The sequence below is a fragment of the Salmo salar genome, chromosome 09 (genome assembly GCF_965601325.2).
Source record: "Salmo salar chromosome 09, fSalSal1, whole genome shotgun sequence".
Classification (NCBI taxonomy): domain Eukaryota; kingdom Metazoa; phylum Chordata; class Actinopteri; order Salmoniformes; family Salmonidae; genus Salmo; species Salmo salar.
Window position 1 is genome coordinate 35,084,695 of NC_138299.1, and position 18,618 is coordinate 35,103,312.

At 42.4% G+C, this 18,618-nt stretch overlaps 1 protein-coding gene across 1 annotated transcript in view; it reads left to right on the forward strand.

The window, feature by feature from the left end:
• The first annotated feature begins 285 nt into the window (after positions 1-285).
• LOC106611252 (coiled-coil domain-containing protein 85C-A-like) overlaps positions 286-18,618 on the forward strand; it is a 76,756-nt gene continuing 58,423 nt past the window's right edge. Inside the window, exon 1 of the mRNA XM_014211269.3 lies at positions 286-1,791. Coding sequence (XP_014066744.3) covers positions 1,086-1,791 — 706 coding nt within the window. The 5' untranslated portion in view covers positions 286-1,085. The remainder of the gene's footprint in view (positions 1,792-18,618) is intronic.

Below are 18,618 nucleotides of genomic sequence, written 5' to 3' on the forward strand. Positions count from 1 at the left end.
CTACTCTGTTATAACTCTATTATTAGCCAGTAGCCTAAAGAGTATTTCATTCGTTTTTTTTATTATCCAGAAAATGATGGGCAATAGGCCTATGGCCTCGTATTTATTTGCATTCCAAATAGGCCCACTCATTTTTTGTTTACGAACAAATGCACTTCAGTTTACTTTCTGAAACTCCAATGGGAGATGTTCACCTCATGAAATCTGCCAGCTGGCCCTTTAAGAAGACTGAACAGTGGAGTCAAACTACAAGGCTCTACTTTTATCTACCTGCTCCAACGACTAGGTTACTGGTTTCTACTAGTCCCTGATTGGTCGCCCGAACAAATCTTCTTGAGTTGGTTGCGTCAAGCTTGAAGCTGACAGGATGCTGAGATCAGAGGGCGAATTCAACGAAGTCTGATTCCAACCTTGCTGCCTTGATTGAGGACATAATTTGATCAGAATACTGTCACTTTAGTGCATGTCGGCCTTGCTTGTAACGGAGGAATTGCTTTATGAGCTCGTCTGCGCTTGTTAGCGTGAACATTTCTGTTTTTTGAATGAATATTGCCTGGCTGAAAGCAAACCTGCGCTGTGGACACAAAAGCTCTGACATTGCGAGTTGATGCAGTGCTTGCTGTGGATCAGCGAGGCTGTGGGAGATCTTTTCAAGTAATTCGGCGAATCAGATGTCCAAAGAGAACCACTTCTCTTCCGGTCTGTCCGGTGCGTAAAAGCGGGCACGGTGTCTCTCCAAACTCCACTCTGAGAGCAGTTACCGGAATGAAAATGAAAATATGCTTTTTGCGATTTTGCTGAATTTTACAAGGGGATTATCTTCGGTACGGCTGCGTGCCTGCCTGCTTACTTGCCTGCCTATTTGGGTGACTTGCTTAGCTCCGACGCGTTTTTATTAGGCTACAGATTCCTGGCCTGTTGAATTCATCGTTATCCTTCCTTCATGTCGCATTGGAATAACTTCATCTATCATGGATTTTATTTTCTTTACAAAGTCACCGTTTAGGCTCGGTTAGACATCCTATAGATTCGGACACTGTAGAGTGCAATCGAACCCACGTAGCAGCCAACACCAGGAGGGGAACATGGACAGAAATGCCCCAGACGGACCGTTGCTGGATGACTTGAGAAAACTCACGGACGAGGAGCTCTCTAGGCTCGGAAAAGATGAGCTCATCAGGAGGCTACGGAGAACGGATAACGAGAAAATGAACTTAATGGTGGAGCACGGGAACATGATGAAAGATGTGAACCGGAGACTACAGGTCCACCTTCACGAGATCCGCAGCCTCAAGGAGATCAACCAGAAGCTACAGGACGACAACCACGAGCTCCGGGAGCTTTGCTGTTTCCTGGACGACGACAGGCAGAAGGGCAAGAAGCTGTCTCGGGAGTGGCAACACTTCGGCCGCTACACCACCGAATCGATGTGGAAGGATGTCGGGGTGTACCATCAGAAGCTGAAGGATCTGGAAGCCAACCAGGACTCTGTGATGCGGGAGAACCTGGAACTGAAGGAGATCATTCTGATGTTGGAGGAGGAGAGGAACGGAGCTGGGTCACGGAGCTCTATAGACTCCCAGTCCAGCCTGACCAACCTGAACGGGGGCACCAGAACCATTAGGGACGTCGGGGACGGGAGTAGTACCTCCAGCACCGGCAGTGCCGGTAGTCCTGACCACAACCACATCCACACGCCGACCGAGGGGAAGATAGCATCCCTGCGGAGGTCTATGGACGACCTGTCGCCGGTGTCACACATCCACAGGAGCATCCCTAATGAACTGCATGGTGAGTCCATAGAAAGACATAAAATCCTATGAATTATAGAATCTGTGTGGGTGAGTTTCCCTAGAGTGCCACAAGACCCCCAACTTGTGCAGTTTGCCTTATTATTGAAGATGATGGGAAGCTTCATTTTATAGGCTACATCTTTAGTTTGATATATAGGACTCCAATGTGTGAATGGTTGGTAGGGGGCCTAGTGCTGTCCTTCTATGCAGATGTATTAAATGTATAGCCTACAGATATTATCCATTCTGAAATCTGCCCTAGCTGGCTGTGTGAGTAGAGAAAGTGAGTGAGAGTTTAATATACATATCATCAAGAACACAAGTTACTTGTAAGTGTGTGATAGAATTGGTTTGAATTGAAGCCCTGCCCCAAAAAAACATACATTAGGGGTACTTTTGAGTCTTGTAGGGCACTATATAGGGAGCCATCTTAGAATGATAGAACCCCACTTGTCACACTGATGCCCATAACTCACACCTCTGACATCAGAGTGTTCCAGTGACATCATGATAAAAGCAGTCTTATCAGGAAGGAGTCAGGCCAGTTTGGAACATGCCCAGGTCATCATGACCTCCTGACCTGTTAATGGTCCACAAGGAGACATGGAGAGTCCGATAAGGACCTATCACCCCGAAACCAGACTGTCTTAAAACAATGTCCCTCCCACCTTTGAATGCGGTCTGCATTTCAATCTAATCTGTGCACCCATAACCACACCTTGCCCTGTATCTTATTTCATATCACAAGAGACTCATGTGCAACCTAGTGTAAAATGTGATAAATGCTTATTTATCGGTTCATGGTCAGCTAGTATGCTATACATAAACACCTCCTTGGAAGGTGAACTAGGCATTTCTGTCATGCCCTGTTACATAGTAATAACATGGTGGCTGACTGGGTTCAGAGGAAGTTTACATTACTGCTGCTGTTAGTGTTGAGTAGTAGATAAGAGATGTAGAGATATGTGGATGTGGGTATTTCCAGTGGGTTCCCCACCCTCACCCCTCTCCACACACCCTGACCACCAAGGTACAGTACTTGTCAAAAGTTCGGACACACCTACTCATTCCAGGGTTTTTCTTTATTTTTACAATGTTCTACATTGTAGAATAATAGTGAAGACATCAAAACTATGAAATAACACATATGGAATCATGTAGTAACCAAAAACAAATCAAAATATATTTTATATTTAAGATTCTTCAAAGTAGCCACCCTTTGCCTTGATGACAGCTTTGCACACTCATGGCATTCTCTCAACCAGCTTCACCTGGAATGCTTTTCCAACAGTCTTGAAGGAGTTCCCACATATGCTAAGCACTTGTTGGCTGCTTATCTTTCACTCTGCAGTCCAACTCATCCCAAACCATCTCAATTAGATGTGTTTTTGGGTCATTGTCCTGTTGAAAAACAAATTATAGTCCCACTAAGCGCAAACCAGATGAGATGGCGTATTGCTGCAGAATGCTGTGGTAGCCATGCTGGTTAAGTGTGCCTTGAATTCTCAATAAATCACAGACTGTCACCTGCAAAGCACTCCCACACCATCACACCTCCTCTTCCATGCTTCACGGTGGGATCCACACTGTGGTGTTTATTTAAAAAAAAACATGAATTTGACAGTAGCTTACAGGCAGCTCAGTGGCGAGTCAAATTCTGGATTTCATATTACAGTACACTGACTGTAATATACATACAGTATCAAAGCAAGTACTGTGTAATGACACCCAGTACCACACCGTAAAATGTAATATTATACTGTATACTGTAATCTTAATAAATGATTGAATGAATGGGTTCATTGAGGGGAGGGGTTTGTATTTTACAGTATTTTACTGGAATTACAAGGGATTGGTGAGAGCAGGTTGGCTGCTAGGTAAAGTGTTTACACATTACAGTACATGAATAAATATTTGGTGTTCTATATCACCTGTACTTCTAGAGGCCTTAACAAAGGTTTACTAAACTGGCAGTGACTACAAGGCAAACCAGACCCAAAAATGCTCAACCATTTTAAAGCTTTGAAATGTATTACATTTTGAGTTTGCATCCCAATATTACACTTTATATACATCACATATAACAAAATACATAGCTAATTTAAAAAAGTATTAATTATGTACATTTCACCCATGAGGCCAAAGAGAGAACCTTTGGTTGTTGACTGCAGGAAAGGGTTACGACTTGCTGCTACACCAATCTGTCCCCTACACAAGTTGTGGGACACTATAACCACTTATGAGTTAAGTTGGTACAGCGTTCTCACTCATGGGTGCAACAAATATATCCTCTTCAAGGCACGCCTCAAAATATGTTAATGAGCCAGAAACAACAATACCATGCACCCAGTAGTGGTCAAAAGGTTTTTGGCTCTCCAAAAATTCCAGTACCATTGGAACTACAGCAATTATTTCCACACCCACAACATTTTCCCACAATGCACCATAATTTACAGTATGCAGCAGTAAAACGTTTCAGAGTATTTTACTGTTTATAATACCCCAAATTAGCGTATAATTGACAGTTTTCTGTTACAGTGCACTGCCTGAGCAGTAAGTAGGACCCACGCCAGGCCTCATAGTAGTCAAACTCTATTCAACTTTTAGACAAGCTATGTTTAACATAGTAATCTAGCTGTGTTGAAAAGTTGAAAGGACCCAGTCTCCTAATGGATCCTCCCTATAAACCAAGTCTTTATCTTATCTTAGATATGCACTTATCGCTATCCACTGCTCTCCACTCACTCCTTCTAAATTACCTCTATCCTATCTTTCCACTACTCCTACTCCCTACTCCATCAACCCCTCTTTTCACCAGATGATAAACTCTGTGGCCCATATGCTACTCTTACAGTAAGGACAGTTGGCTGGACATACATCACATCTCATCAATACAGCTACAGTACAGACCATCTCATCAATACAGCTACAGTACAGACCATCTCATCAATACAGCTACAGTACAGACCATCTCATCAATACAGCTACAGTACAGACCATCTCATCAATACAGCTACAGTACAGACCATCTCATCAATACAGCTACAGTACAGACCATCTCATCAATACAGCTACAGTACAGACCGTCTCATCAATACAGCTACAGTACAGACCATCTCATCAATACAGCTACAGTACAGACATGTCTCTTTTGTCCATGTGGCTAAGGCTAATCAATGTGATTGTGTCCCAAATGGCACCCTATTCCCTATTTAGTCCACTACTTTTGACCAGTAGTAGTGGACTAAATAGGGAATAGGGTGCCATTTGGAACGCATCCAATGTGTGAAATTTGCAGTGTCAGGTCTGTGACTGGCTGGTGGTCGCTGTGACAAAGCCATTGTTACAGTGGGCATACAGCCCTGCGTGTGGCCTTTGTTAATAATACTATGATGGACAAACTGTATTAATCATAGTGCCATTGTTGTGTGAATAGTAATGTGGTCTGGTTTTGGCACAAGCTGCTCGGTCAGAGCCTGGCTGGCTGTTGTATTCTGGTTGGTTCATTGTCACAGTGTCACAACGGGTGTAGACTAATGTTTCTCCTCCAGCATTCTCTCATCTGTGTGTGATGCAGTGGTCATGGTGGGATCAATCAAAGCGTTATAGCCAGTTTATTGGTTCTCTCTGCTCTCTGGCCTATTAAATCAGCCGCTGAAGCTGAGGGGAACGAGGTGCCCCAGTGTCGCTGTCAGTTTTACTTTTATGCTTTTATGTACTAACCGGGCTATGTGGGAGTGGTATCAGTCACAGTTTTAGACTCTCTCTCTCTCTCTGTCTCTGTGTGTGCGTGTGCGTGCGTGCACGTGCGTGCGTGTGTGTAGAGGGATATGTACGGTGAGAGAGCCCACTGGTTGAGATTAGTCCGACTGTAAAATCAGAGGATTCATTTCAACGCTGCCTCAGAGGAAAAGGCTTGGCGCGGGCACTCTCTCTCACAGCAGTGTGTGTTATACACTCCTCTCATCTTAAAAGTGGCAGTCGGCCCTCTTACAGTTACAGTGTGTGTGTGTGTGTGTGTGTGTGTGTGTTATATACACTCACCGGACAGTTTATTAGGCACACTTTATTAGGTTCCCCTTTACCCTACAGACAATGAGTCATGTGGCCGTGGCTTGCTATATAAAACAGGCATCAAGGCATTCAGTTACTGTTCGATTGAACATTAGAATGGGCAAATCAAGTGACCTAAGCGACTTTGAGTGTGGATCGATCGACGTATCCAGCATCTCAGAAATGACCCCCCTCCTGGGATTTTCACGCATGACAGTGTTTAGGTTTTACAGAGAGTGGTGCGACAAACAAAAAATATCCTTTCAGCGGCAGTCCTGTGAGCTAAAACAGCTCGTTGAGGAGAGAGGTCAAAGGAGAATGGCAAAAATCATGCAATCTAACAGGCGGGCCACAAACAGGCAAATAACGGCGCAGTACAACAGTGGTGTGCAGAACGGCATCTTGGAACACACAACTTGTCGGTCCTTGTCACAGATGGGCTATTGCAGCAGACGACTACACCGGGTTCCACTCCTATCAGCTAAAAACAAGAAGAAGAGGCTCCAGTGGGCACGCCATCACCAACACTGGACAATTCAGGAGTGGAAACACATGGCCTGGAACATGACAGTGAGTTCAGTTTACTTGACTGGCCTGGTCAGTCCCCAGACCTGGTCAGTCCCCAGACCTGGTCAGTCCCCAGACTTCAACCCAATAGAACATGTTTGGGATGAGATGGAACGGGCTGTTCACAGCATAAATGTACCGCCGTCCAATCTGCAACAACTGAGTGATGCCATCACATCAGCATGGACCAACATACCTGTGGAACGTTTCCGACACCCTGAAGAATTCAGGCCTGTTCTATCGCAAAGGTGGCACACCGTGTGTGTGCTTGAGTGTGAGACCATCTTATATACAACCTACTGTACACCACTAAGGTGCTTGTCAATCAGCAAGTACACAGCTTTATGTTTATTTATGACTTAAACACATCACTGGACTAAAAGCTTACAGTAGTTCTCATGAGACTAAACAGGATTCTCTCTGAAAAGGGTTCTCTGTCCATCCATCTTGCTTTTTTTGTTGTCTCTTCTACAGTCTGGGAATTGCAATGACTTCACTCTTTTGTTCTATTGTTCTTAAGCTTTCCCACTCACTTATACACTTTAGAAGTTGTTTTAATTATTTCATAATGATAATCAGGAATAATAAACTTGTCCATTACAAGAATGCCTTTCAGGAAAGGGTTTGGTCGTAACGGATAACTGGCTAAATATTTTCCCCTACTCTGTTCACTTCATACCGTTTTGAGGTGATTAGACAGTCTACATAGTTGGCAATGCAGTGATAACTCTTATCTTGTTTGGAGAGAGGGGAGGTGAGGGGGAGGTTGACTTTGGCTGAGACACCCAGCAGTACAGTGGGGAGGTGTGGTGGGGCCCTGAAAGCACTGAGCTTTGCTGGGTTGTGTCTGATTACTGTACCTCCATTAGGGCAGAATCATCAGTATTCAGTAATACTGTACTTTTAATGCACCTTGAGATATTTTTGGTGCATGGGTTCCGGTTGCTCTTAGGACTATGGTGTGTTTGGTTGGCTTTGCCTCTTGGTTTGGTCCTCCTGTCTAATGGTCCTGCTGGAACACTTGTGCTGTTAAGCTGTGTGCTCTGTGTTATGGCTCTGTGTGCTCTGTGTTATGGCTCTGTGTGCTCTGAGTTATGGCTCTATGTGCTCTGTGTTATGGCTCTGTGTGCTCTGTGTTATGGCTCTGTGTGCTCTGTGTTATGGCTCTGTGTGCTCTGTGTTATGGCTCTGTGTGCTCTGTGTTATGGCTCTGTGTGCTCTGTGTTATGGCTCTGTGTGCTCTGTGTTATGGCTCTGTGTGCTCTGTGTTATGGCTCTGTGTGCTCTGTGTTATGGCTCTGTGTGCTCTGAGTTATGGCTCTGTGTGCTCTGAGTTATGGCTCTGTGTGTGTTTGGTTTTGCCCTGTCTCGGGTCCTGGCTCACTTCCTGGATGATGTGTTTGATCAGGCACTGTAGAGTCAGGTTTGGGGGCTGTGTGTGAGGCTGTATGCGCCTGTGGAGGTCTTTGTTCAGCCATCTCTGTTGTGTTCAGCTCTGTGCCCTGCTTCCCAGCTGCCCTTCTCCTCCTCCACCCACTACCCCCCAAACGTTTATCAATGGGTTTCTTTCTTTCTTTCTTTCTTTCTTTCTTTCTTTCTTTCTTTCTTTCTTTCTTTCTTTCTTTCTTTCTTTCTTTCTTTCTTTCTTTCTTTCTTTCTTTCTTTCTTTCTTTCTTTCTTTCTTTCTTTCTTTCTTTCTTTCTTTCTTTCTTCTCACTCACTCACTCACTCACTCACTCACTCACTCACTCACTCACTCACTCACTCACTCACTCACTCACTCACTCACTCACTCACTCACTCACTCACTCACTCACTCACTCACTCACTCACTCACTCACTCACTCACTCACTCACTCACTCACTCACTCACTCACTCACTCACACAGTCACTCACTCACTCACTCACACAGTCACACAGTCACACAGTCACTCATTTACTCTCATTTATTCTCTGTCTCTCTCTCTCTTCCCCTGTTGCACTTGTTCGCCCTCCCTATCAAGTCCTCATTCCTCCTGTCAATTCAATTCAAGGGCTTTATTGGCATGGGAAACATATGTTTACATTGCCAAAGCAAGTGAACTAGATAATAAACAAAAGTGAAATAAACAATACAAATGAACAGCAAACATCACACTCCCAAAAGTTTCAAAAATAATAAAGACATTTCAAATGTCATATCATGTGCAAAAGGAAAACTAAATAAACATAAATATGGGTTGTATTTACAATGGTGTTTGTTCTTCACTGGTTGCCCTTTCTTGTGGCAACAGGTCACAAGTCTTGCTGCTGTGATGGCACACTGTGGTATTTCACCTAATAGATATGGGAGTTTATCACAAATGGGTTTGTTTTCGAATTCTTTGTGGGTCTGTGTAATCTGAGGGAAATATGTGTCTCTAATATGGTCATACATTTGGCAGGAGGATAGGAAGTGCAGCTCAGTTTCCACCTCATTTTGTGGGCAGTGTGCACATAGCCTATCTACTCAATGCAACACATTGATTCTAACTTCACACTCTTCAGTGTATAATAGAATACTGCATAGAATGGCTGATTTGCTCATATTTTCAAAGGCCTACATGTAATTTGGCTGGAGGAATGGGACGAAGGAATATACAGTATATGCATTATAATATGCAAGCCATTGTGGCAGTAAGGGGAAATCCTGTCTCTGAGCTCTACGGACAATTCCTTCGACCTCATGGCTTGATTTTTGCTCAGACATGCACTGTCAACTGTGGGACCTTATATAGACAGGTGTGTCTTTCCAAATCATGTCCAATCAATTTCATTTACCACAGGTGGACTCCAATCAAGTTGTAGAAACATCTCAAGGATGATCAATGGAAACAGGATGGACCTGAGCTCAATTTCGAGTCTCATAGCAAAGGGTCTGAATGCTTATGTAAATAAGGTATTTCAGTTTTATTTGTAATACATTTGCAAATATTTCAAAAAACCTGTTTTCGCTTTGTCACTATGGGGTATTGTGTGTAGATCGCTGAGGATATGTTTTTATTTAATCCACTTTAGAATAAGGCTGTAACCTAACAACATGTGGAAATGTGTCCTGTTTCTCCCTCCCAGGCCTGAGTGGTGACTGTCTCTCTCTGGCTAGCTGGGTTGGAGATGGAGAGAGCTTAAACCATGGCAAATCAAATCCTTTCTCATACATAATGTATTTGACCAAGGTCTACAGGCAATCTGCACAATGGCAAGCTCAGGCCCCACCCTTGTGAACAACCAAGGATACCTCTCTGGAGATAAGACTTTTTACAGTGGCTGTTATCAGTTGGTGAAGAGTTTGAATTTGAATCTAGGTAGCTTCAACTAACACATACCTGACATTGGTGACATTCTCTATAAAACGTCCTTCAGTAACACAGGAGACAGTATGCGTCTGTTTATTTGAATAAACACACCGGTGGTTTTAATTGAAATGTTACACCATCTAGGTCACTTCCTCATTAACTATACAGTAGCGTTATAGATTCACCAACTCACGTTATAATGATGGCTCAATGTGAGAAACCCGTCTCTCGCCTGCACACTGAGTTTAGTTAGGATGTTGAGCTGAAATATTTGTGCGTTATGACCCCCGTGGCAGATCAAAATAAATAAAATATCTGGGGGAAAAATGAAAAATCTAGATTATTTCTTGATTGCAGAAATCTTATTCAGTATTTTTGAAAGAATGTCTTGACCTAAATGGGAGCATTAACCATGAAAGCTTGAACATTGAGTACAGTCTATTCAAACATCCCATGACCTACAGTATGTACAGTAATAGGAGAATGTGGCCTGGCTTGAACCCTCAACAGTAAATACTGTAGTCTTATGTTCTCCTATGAACCATGTCACCATATGGAACTGTTAAGTCTCAGAATAAATACTGTTAAGTCTCAGAATAAACACTGTTAAGTCTCAGAATAAACACTGTTAAGTCTCAGAATAAACACTGTTAAGTCTCAGAATAAACACTGTTAAGTCTCAGAATAAATACTGTTAAGTCTCAGAATAAACACTGTTAAGTCTCAGAATAAACACTGTTAAGTCTCAGAATAAATACTGTTAAGTCTCAGAATAAACACTGTTAAGTCTCAGAATAAACACTGTTAAGTCTCAGAATAAACACTGTTAAGTCTCAGAATAAATACTGTTAAGTCTCAGAATAAACACTGTTAAGTCTCAGAATAAACACTGTTAAGTCTCAGAATAAATACTGTTAAGTCTCAGAATAAACACTGTTAAGTCTCAGAATAAACACTGTTAAGTCTCAGAATAAACACTGTTAAGTCTCAGAATAAACACTGTTAAGTCTCAGAATAAATACTGTTAAGTCTCAGAATAAACACTGTTAAGTCTCAGAATAAACACTGTTAAGTCTCAGAATAAACACTGTTAAGTCTCAGAAAAAACACTGTTAAGTCTTTGGATTTATATAAAACATGTGGATGTCAATTTATGGGCCTCATCTACGCTGACGCTATTTATCCTAAATCTGATGTTGTTTTCCAGCCAAGTGATAATCATCATGATGTTGACAATAGGGATGGTGCCAGGTTTCCTCCAGATGTGATGCTTGGCATTCAGGCCAAAGAGCTCAATCTTGGTTTCATCAGACCAGAGAATCTTGTTTTGTGGGCTTCCGAGTGGCACTGTGGTCTAAGGCGCTGCATAGCAGTGCTAGAGGCGTCACTACAGACCCTGGTTTGATTCCAGGCGGTATCACAACCGGCCGTGATTGGGAGTCCCATAGGGTGGCGCACAATTGGCCCAGCGTCGTCCGGGTAATGGTTTTGCCAGGGGAGGCTGTCATTGTAAATAATAATTTGTTCTTAACTGGCTTGCCTAGTTAAATAAAGGTTAAATAAAGAAAAATGTTTTGTTTTTTTTAAATGTAAAAAAAAAAAATGGTCTGAGAGTCTTTAGGTACCTTTTTCAAACTCCAAGCAGGCTGTCATGTGCCTTTTACTGAAGAGTGGCTTCCGCTGGTCACTCTACCATAAAGTCCTGATTGGTCACCTCCCTGACCAAGACCCTTCTCCACTGATTGGTCAGTTTGGCCGGGGCGGCCAGCTCTAGGAAGAGTCTTGGTGGTTCAAAACGTCTTCCATTTAAGAATTACGGAGGCCACTGTGTTCTTGGGGAGCTTCAATACTACAGACATTTTTTGGTAACCTTCCCCATATCTGTGCCTCGACACAATCCTGTCTCGGAGCTCTGGCTTTCCAAATCATGTCCAATCAATTGAATTTACCACAGGTGGACTCCAATCAAGTTGTAGAAACATCTCAAGGATGATCAATGGAAACAGGATGCACCTGAGCTCAAATTCAAGTCTCATTGCAAAGGGCCTGAATACTTACAGTTGAAGTCGGAAGTTTACATACACCTTAGCCAAATACATTTAAACTCAGTTTTTCACAATTCCTGACATTTAATCCTAGTAAAAAATCCCTGTCTTAGATCAGTTAGGATCATCACTTTATTTTAAGAATGTGAAATGTCAAAATAATAGTTGAGAGAATTATTTATTTCAGCTTTTATTTCTTTCATCACATTCCCAGTGGGTCAGAAGTTCACATACACTCAATTAGTATTTGGTAGCAATGCCTTTAAATTGTTTTACCTGGGTCAAATATTTCGGGTAGCCTTCCACAAGCTTCCCACAATAAGTTGGGTGAATTTTAGCCGATTCCTCCTGACAGAGCTGGTGTAACTGAGTCAGGTTTGTAGGCCTCCTTGCTCACACACGCTTTTTCAGTTCTGCCCACAAGTTTTCTTTAGGAATGAGGTCAGGGCTTTGTGATGGCCACTCCAATACCATGACTTTGTTATCCTTAAGCCATTTTGCCACAACTTTGGAAGTATGCTTGGGGACATTGTTAATTTGGAAGACTCATTTGTGACCAAGCTTTAACTTCCTGACTGATGTCTTGAGATGCTACTTCAATATATCCACATAAATTCCCTCCCTCATGATGCCATCTATTTTGTGAAGTGCACCAGTCCCTCCTGCAGCAAAGCACCCCCACAACATGATGCTGCCGCCCCTGTGCATCACGGTTGGGATGGTGTTCTTCAGCTTGCAACCTTCCCCCTTTTTCCTCCAAACATAACGATGGTCATTATGGCCAAAAAGTTATATTTTTGTTTTCTCCAAAAGGTACGATCTTTGTCCCCATGTGCAGTTGCAAACCGTAGTCTGGCTTTTTTATAGCGTTTTGGAGCAGTGGCTTCTTCCTTGCTGAGTGGCCTTTCAGGTTATGTCGATATAGGACTCGTTTTACTGTGGATATAGATACTTTTGTACCTGTTTCCACCAGCATCTTCACAAGGTCCTTTGCTGTTGTTATGGGATTGATTTGCACATTTCGCACCAAAGTACATTCATCTCTAGGAGACAAAACGCGTCTCCTTCCTGAGCGGTATGACGGCTGCGTGGTCCCATGGTGTTTATACTTGCGTACTATTGTTTGTACAGATGAACGTGGTACCTTCAGGCATTTGGAAATTGCTCCCAATGATGAACCAGACTTGTGGAGGTCTACAATTTCTTTTCTGAGGTCTTGGCTGATTTCTTTTGATTTTCCCATGATGTCAAGCAAAGAGGCACTGAGTTTGAAGTTAGGCCTTGAAATACATCCACAGGTACACCTCCAATTGACTCAAATAATTTCAATTAGCCTATCAGAAGCTTCTAAAGCCATGACATCATTTTCTGGAATTCTCCAAGCTGTTTAAAGGCACAGTCAACTTAGTGTATGTAAACTTCTGACCCACTGGAATTGTGATACAGTGAATTATAAGTGAAATAATCTGTCTGTAAACAATTTTTGGAAAAATTACTTGTGTCATGCACAAAGTAGATGTCCTAACCGACTTGCCAAACTATAGTTTGTTAACAAGAAATTTGTGGAGTGGTTGAAAAACAAGTTTTAATGACTCCAACCTAAGTGTATGTAAACTTCCGACTTCAACTGTATGTAAATAAGGTATTTAAAAATATATATTTGCAAAAATATTGAAAACCTATTTTCACTTTGTCATAATGGGATATTGTGTGTAGATTGCTGAAGAATATGTATATATATTTTTTTAGAATAAGGCTGTAACGTAACAAAATGTGGAAAAAGTCAATGTGTCTGAATACTTTCCGAAGGCACTGTATTTGTGGATAGATTTTTTAAAAAGTGTCTGTTTCTGTACATGTAGTATTTAATTATTGGTTTCATTCTCCCGACTCACTTAGCCCACCTTGGCACTTAGCGCCGTAAATCATTCTGAAACCCACAACGATTAGGCTTAATGGGAAAGTCAATACACATCCAGACACAGCAATGAAATTAAAAGCTTTTCAAATATGTCACACTATCCAGCTAGCCAGTCTCGTGCCAAAACTGCTGTAACAGCTGTGGCCCTCTTTCTACTATAGTGTGTGTCTGTTATTGTTTTACAACAGTCAAATTGTTCGCAAGTCATTGTGGAATGAATCGGCAGTTACGGCCTCTATATTTCTCTCTGACTCTGTAATTCTGCGGCTCTGTTCATCTGGAAAGGCATGAACATTTCAATCAGGAGAGCGTTCCAGAAAAAAGGCGTCTAGAAATGAGACCATCCAGACCCCCCAGCTAGCCAACCTAGGGACAGAGGGGGCTCAATCTGCCACTCCATTTGGGGTCGGATTGGGTTTTGGGTCCTGTTTCAACTTTCAGGTAACGTTTCAGCCCCCACTTCCCACAGAGAGAGAGAGAAGAGAGAGAGAGTCTCCTGGGGTTTCCAGTAGGGGTAGAGGGTGAGAGAGAGAGAGAAGAGAGAGAGAGAGAGTCTCCTGGGGTTTCCAGTAGGGGTAGAGGGTGAGAGAGAGAGAAGAGAGAGAGAGTCTCCTGGTGTTTCCAGTAGGGGTAGAGGGTGAGAGAGAGAGAAGAGAGAGAGAGAGAGTTTCCTGGGGTTTCCAGTAGGGGTAGAAGGCACACATTTACAAGGGATTAGGGCACACATTTACAAAGGGTTAGGGAACACTACGTGGGGTTAGGGAATTCAGTATGGGTGCAAGGCACAGAGAGAGAATCTCTAGAGCCCAGATTAGCTCTATTCTAAAAGGACATTGAACAAGATGATTATTAAAGAGGATGAGGATCTGGAGACTGTCAGCTTGGCTTAGATCCTCAGCCTTTTGACTGGTACAGAAGTTAGGGTCTTCAGGCTGAATCATCATGTTAGAACCATATATATAACTGACATTTTTGTTCATATCTCCCATTGACATCAATGTCTTATTTGCACAAAAGCACAGATCTCAAATGAGTATTAGGCTCTTTGAGTGTTTGGTGGTCATGTTGCTCATTTCTGGATGTGGTATAATGCCATTGTTTTGATCCTTTAAGATCCCATGAGAGCTAGAGGAGTCATTGGCTGCGTCACAAATGGCATCCTATTGCCTATATAGTGTTCTAGCAGTGGTCAAAAGTAGTGCACTATATAGGGAATATGACATGAATCCCACATCCATCTTTCAGGAAGCCATATATATTGTGTAACCATGTAATCTCCATGCCTCATGTATGCCCCAGTACTCACCAGGTTATCCATACCCAGGCCTCTGCTGTGTTGTATATCCCACCATGCCACTACCTGTTTAGTCATGCGTTTTTGGGTCAGAAACATGAAACTGCGACAGAGATCAAAGCTTATCCGTCTGCCAAACGTCTATGGAACGTTCTGGAACCAACGGCACAAACCAGAAGCAGATGTGATTTTCCCAGAATTCTGATTCTAGAATCAACAAATCAGAACTACTGAGGATGTGAGCTGGTTTTCTTGAATGTAGCAATGTGGGAACCCAGTTATGTATCTACTGGTATATGTGTCCTCCCTACACTGAGTTTACAGAACATCAAGGACACCTTCCTAATGTTGACTTGCACCCCCCCTTTCCTTTTGCTCTCAGAACAGCCTTCATTGCGGCATGGACTCTACAAGGTGTCGAAAGCGTTCCACAGGGATGCTGGCCCATGTTGACTCCAATGCTTCCCACAGTTGTGTCAAGTTGGCTGGATGTCCTTTGGGTGGTGGACCATTCTTGATACACACAGGAAACGGTTGAGCGTAAAAAACCCAGCAGCATTGCAGTTCTTGACACAAACCGGTGCGCCTGGCACCTACTACCATACCCCATTCAAAGGCACTTAAATATTTAGTCTTGTCCATTCTCTCCTCTGAATGGCACACATACAAAGTCCATGCCTCAATTGTCTCAAAGCTTAAAAATCCTTCTTTAACCTATCTCCTCTCCTTCATCTACATTGATTGAAGTGGATTTAACAGGTGACATCAATAAGGGAGTTCTATCGAATTCCCTGCTGATCAGTCCTCTCTTCAGAAAAGAAGACAATCTATCTGTTTAATGTTTTCACCCCCCCCCCCCCCCCCACACACACACTCTATTCCCTATATCAGGCCTATTGAACTGGCGGCCCGGGGGCCAGATCCCGTTCATACTGGCCCTTTGATCAATTCTGAACACTGATACATGATCAGCAAAACAATCCCCGTCAGAATCCCATGTTCAGTGTCAAAATGACAAGCACTATGGTGGTTGTCTATAGCAGTGGTTCTCAAACTGTAGCAGTGGTTCCCTCCCTCCCCCCAAAATAATAATAAAAAAATATATATAGTACCAGTCAAAAGTTTGGACATACCTACTGCTTCAAGGGTTTCTTTATTTTTACTATTTTCTACATTGTCAAATATTACTGAAGACATCAAAACTATGAAATAACACATATGGGTCATATGATGGGGCGAGGAGAGGGACGGAAGCTATACAGTTACACTGGCAATACTAAAGTACCTATAAGAACATCCAATAGTCAAAGGTATATGAAATACAAATCGTATAGAGAGAAATAGTCCTATAATTCCTATAGTAACCTAAAACTTCTTACCTGGGAATATTGAAGACTCATGTTAAAAGGAACCACCAGCTTTCATATGTTCTCATGTTCTGAGCAAGGCACTTAAACGTTAGCTTTCTTACATGGCACATATTGCACTTTTACTTCCTTCTCCAACACTTTGTTTTTGCATTATTTAAACCAAATTGAACATGTTTCATTATTTATTTGAGGCTAAATTGATTGTATTGATGTATTATATTAACTTAAAATAAGTGTTCATTCAGTATTGTTGTAATTTTCATTATTACAAAAAAAAATAAAAAATTGTCTGATTAATCGGTATCGGCTTTTTCTTTGGTCCTCCAATAACGGTATCGGTATCGGCATTGAAAAATCATAATCGGTCGACCTCTAGTTTTGATATCTTCAGTATTATTCTACAATGTAGAAAGCTTCTTAAAACAAAATGATGATGAGCGAGAGTTGCACCTCGACTCCACCTCCACTTCTTTCCTGATTACGTTGAGCAACATTTCTTTTGAAGAAAAGCTCTTTTTTGGTGGTTGTGCATTGCTTTTTATACAGTTGTTTCAATAATAATCACATTGGAAAATGTCCGGCCCCCCTGCAATTAACCTTTTTTTTTTTTTACATCTGGCCCCATAAGAATAAAGTTGAATAGCCCAATGGGCCCTGGTCAAAAGCAGTGCACTATAAAATGAATAGGGTGCCATTTGGGATGCAGACACGGCTGGTCCGGTGTTGACTGCTACAACAGCCTGTCATTGGCCTGTCCATACCCAGGCCTCACAGAGAGCCTACTAACAACACACTAGGGACGGCAGCCTGGTAAACACATGTAGAGGGAGAAAAACTGTTCTTAGATGATGTTAGAGTTTTCTTGGAGAGTTTCGTAGACAATTGGGAGACACAATGTCCAGGGTTTTTATTGGGAGACTCATGCTACAATGGCTATTAAAACCTTTGGGGGCAGAGGACCTGGATGGGGAGTTTTTTCTACATTTTCTAGTTTATCGTCAGTTTGTTAATTGCCTGTTATTCGGCAGTCTGGTCCAATCATAGCTTGTTATTTATTCTTCAAAAATTCCCCTTGGCCCTGTGTGTGTGTGTGTGTGTGTGTGTGTGTGTGTGTGTGTGTGTGTGTGTGTGTGTGTGTGTGTGTGTGTGTGTGTGTGTGTGTGTTTTATTGTTACAGCTAGCATGTTAGTGCTCAGCTGACCTGGAGCTGTTCACAGCCCAGAGAGAGAAGAGACAGAGAAGAGAAAGCTATGTTGTTATTGGGTGTGGGTGTGAGCCAATGAAAGACTGAGTAAGAATAGTTTTACTCTCTGAAGGGAGAGTAACCTCTTTTATTTAACAGATGGAGAACGCAAGGTTGTGTCTCTAAGGATTCCCTTAAACCTTGGCCAGTAATTGGACGCGCACACACAGGGTTGGACAGATGGACATGGAGCCAGAATCAACAGGGAGGCAGAAGTTTCAGATTACTGGGGTGTTTTTTCCTGAGCGTCTCCTAGGCCCAGGCCCAGACCCAGACCCAGACCCAGACACCGAGACAGGGGAGGCAGGCTGGGTGAGACAGCAATAGATCATCAGGACCTGTTGTCATAAAAAGTCTCAGAGTAGGGTTGCTGATCTAGGATCAGAGAATGCAAGACAGAGACGTGTAAATTACAAAAAGGATAAGGAAAACCCCGTCAAGACTAGAGGTCGACCGATTATGATTTTTCACCGCTGATACCGATTATTGGAGGACCCAAAAAAAAGCCGATACAGATTAATCGGCCGATTTTTAAAAATGTATTTATTTGTAATAATGACAATTACAACAATACTGAATGAACACTTATTTTAACTTAATATAATACATCAATACAATCAATTTAGCCTCAAATTGTAACGGCTGTCGTGAGAGAGAGTAGACCAAGGTGCAGCGGAGTTAGTGTTCATCATTGAATATTTAATAAAGAAAGAACACTATACAAACAAAACAAGAAAACCGACAGCCAAACAGTCCTGTCAGGTGCAAAACACTAACAGAAACAGTTACCCACAAAACCCAAAGGAAAAACATGCTCCTTATGTGTGACTCCCAATCAGCAACAACGAACTTCAGCTGTGCCTGATTGGGAGCCACACACGGCCCAAAACAAAGAAATACAAAAAACCTAGAAAACTAACATAGAACGCCCACCCAATGTAACACCCTGGCCTAACCAAAATAAAGAACAATGGCTAGGGCGTTACACAAATAAATAATGAAACATGTTCAATTTGG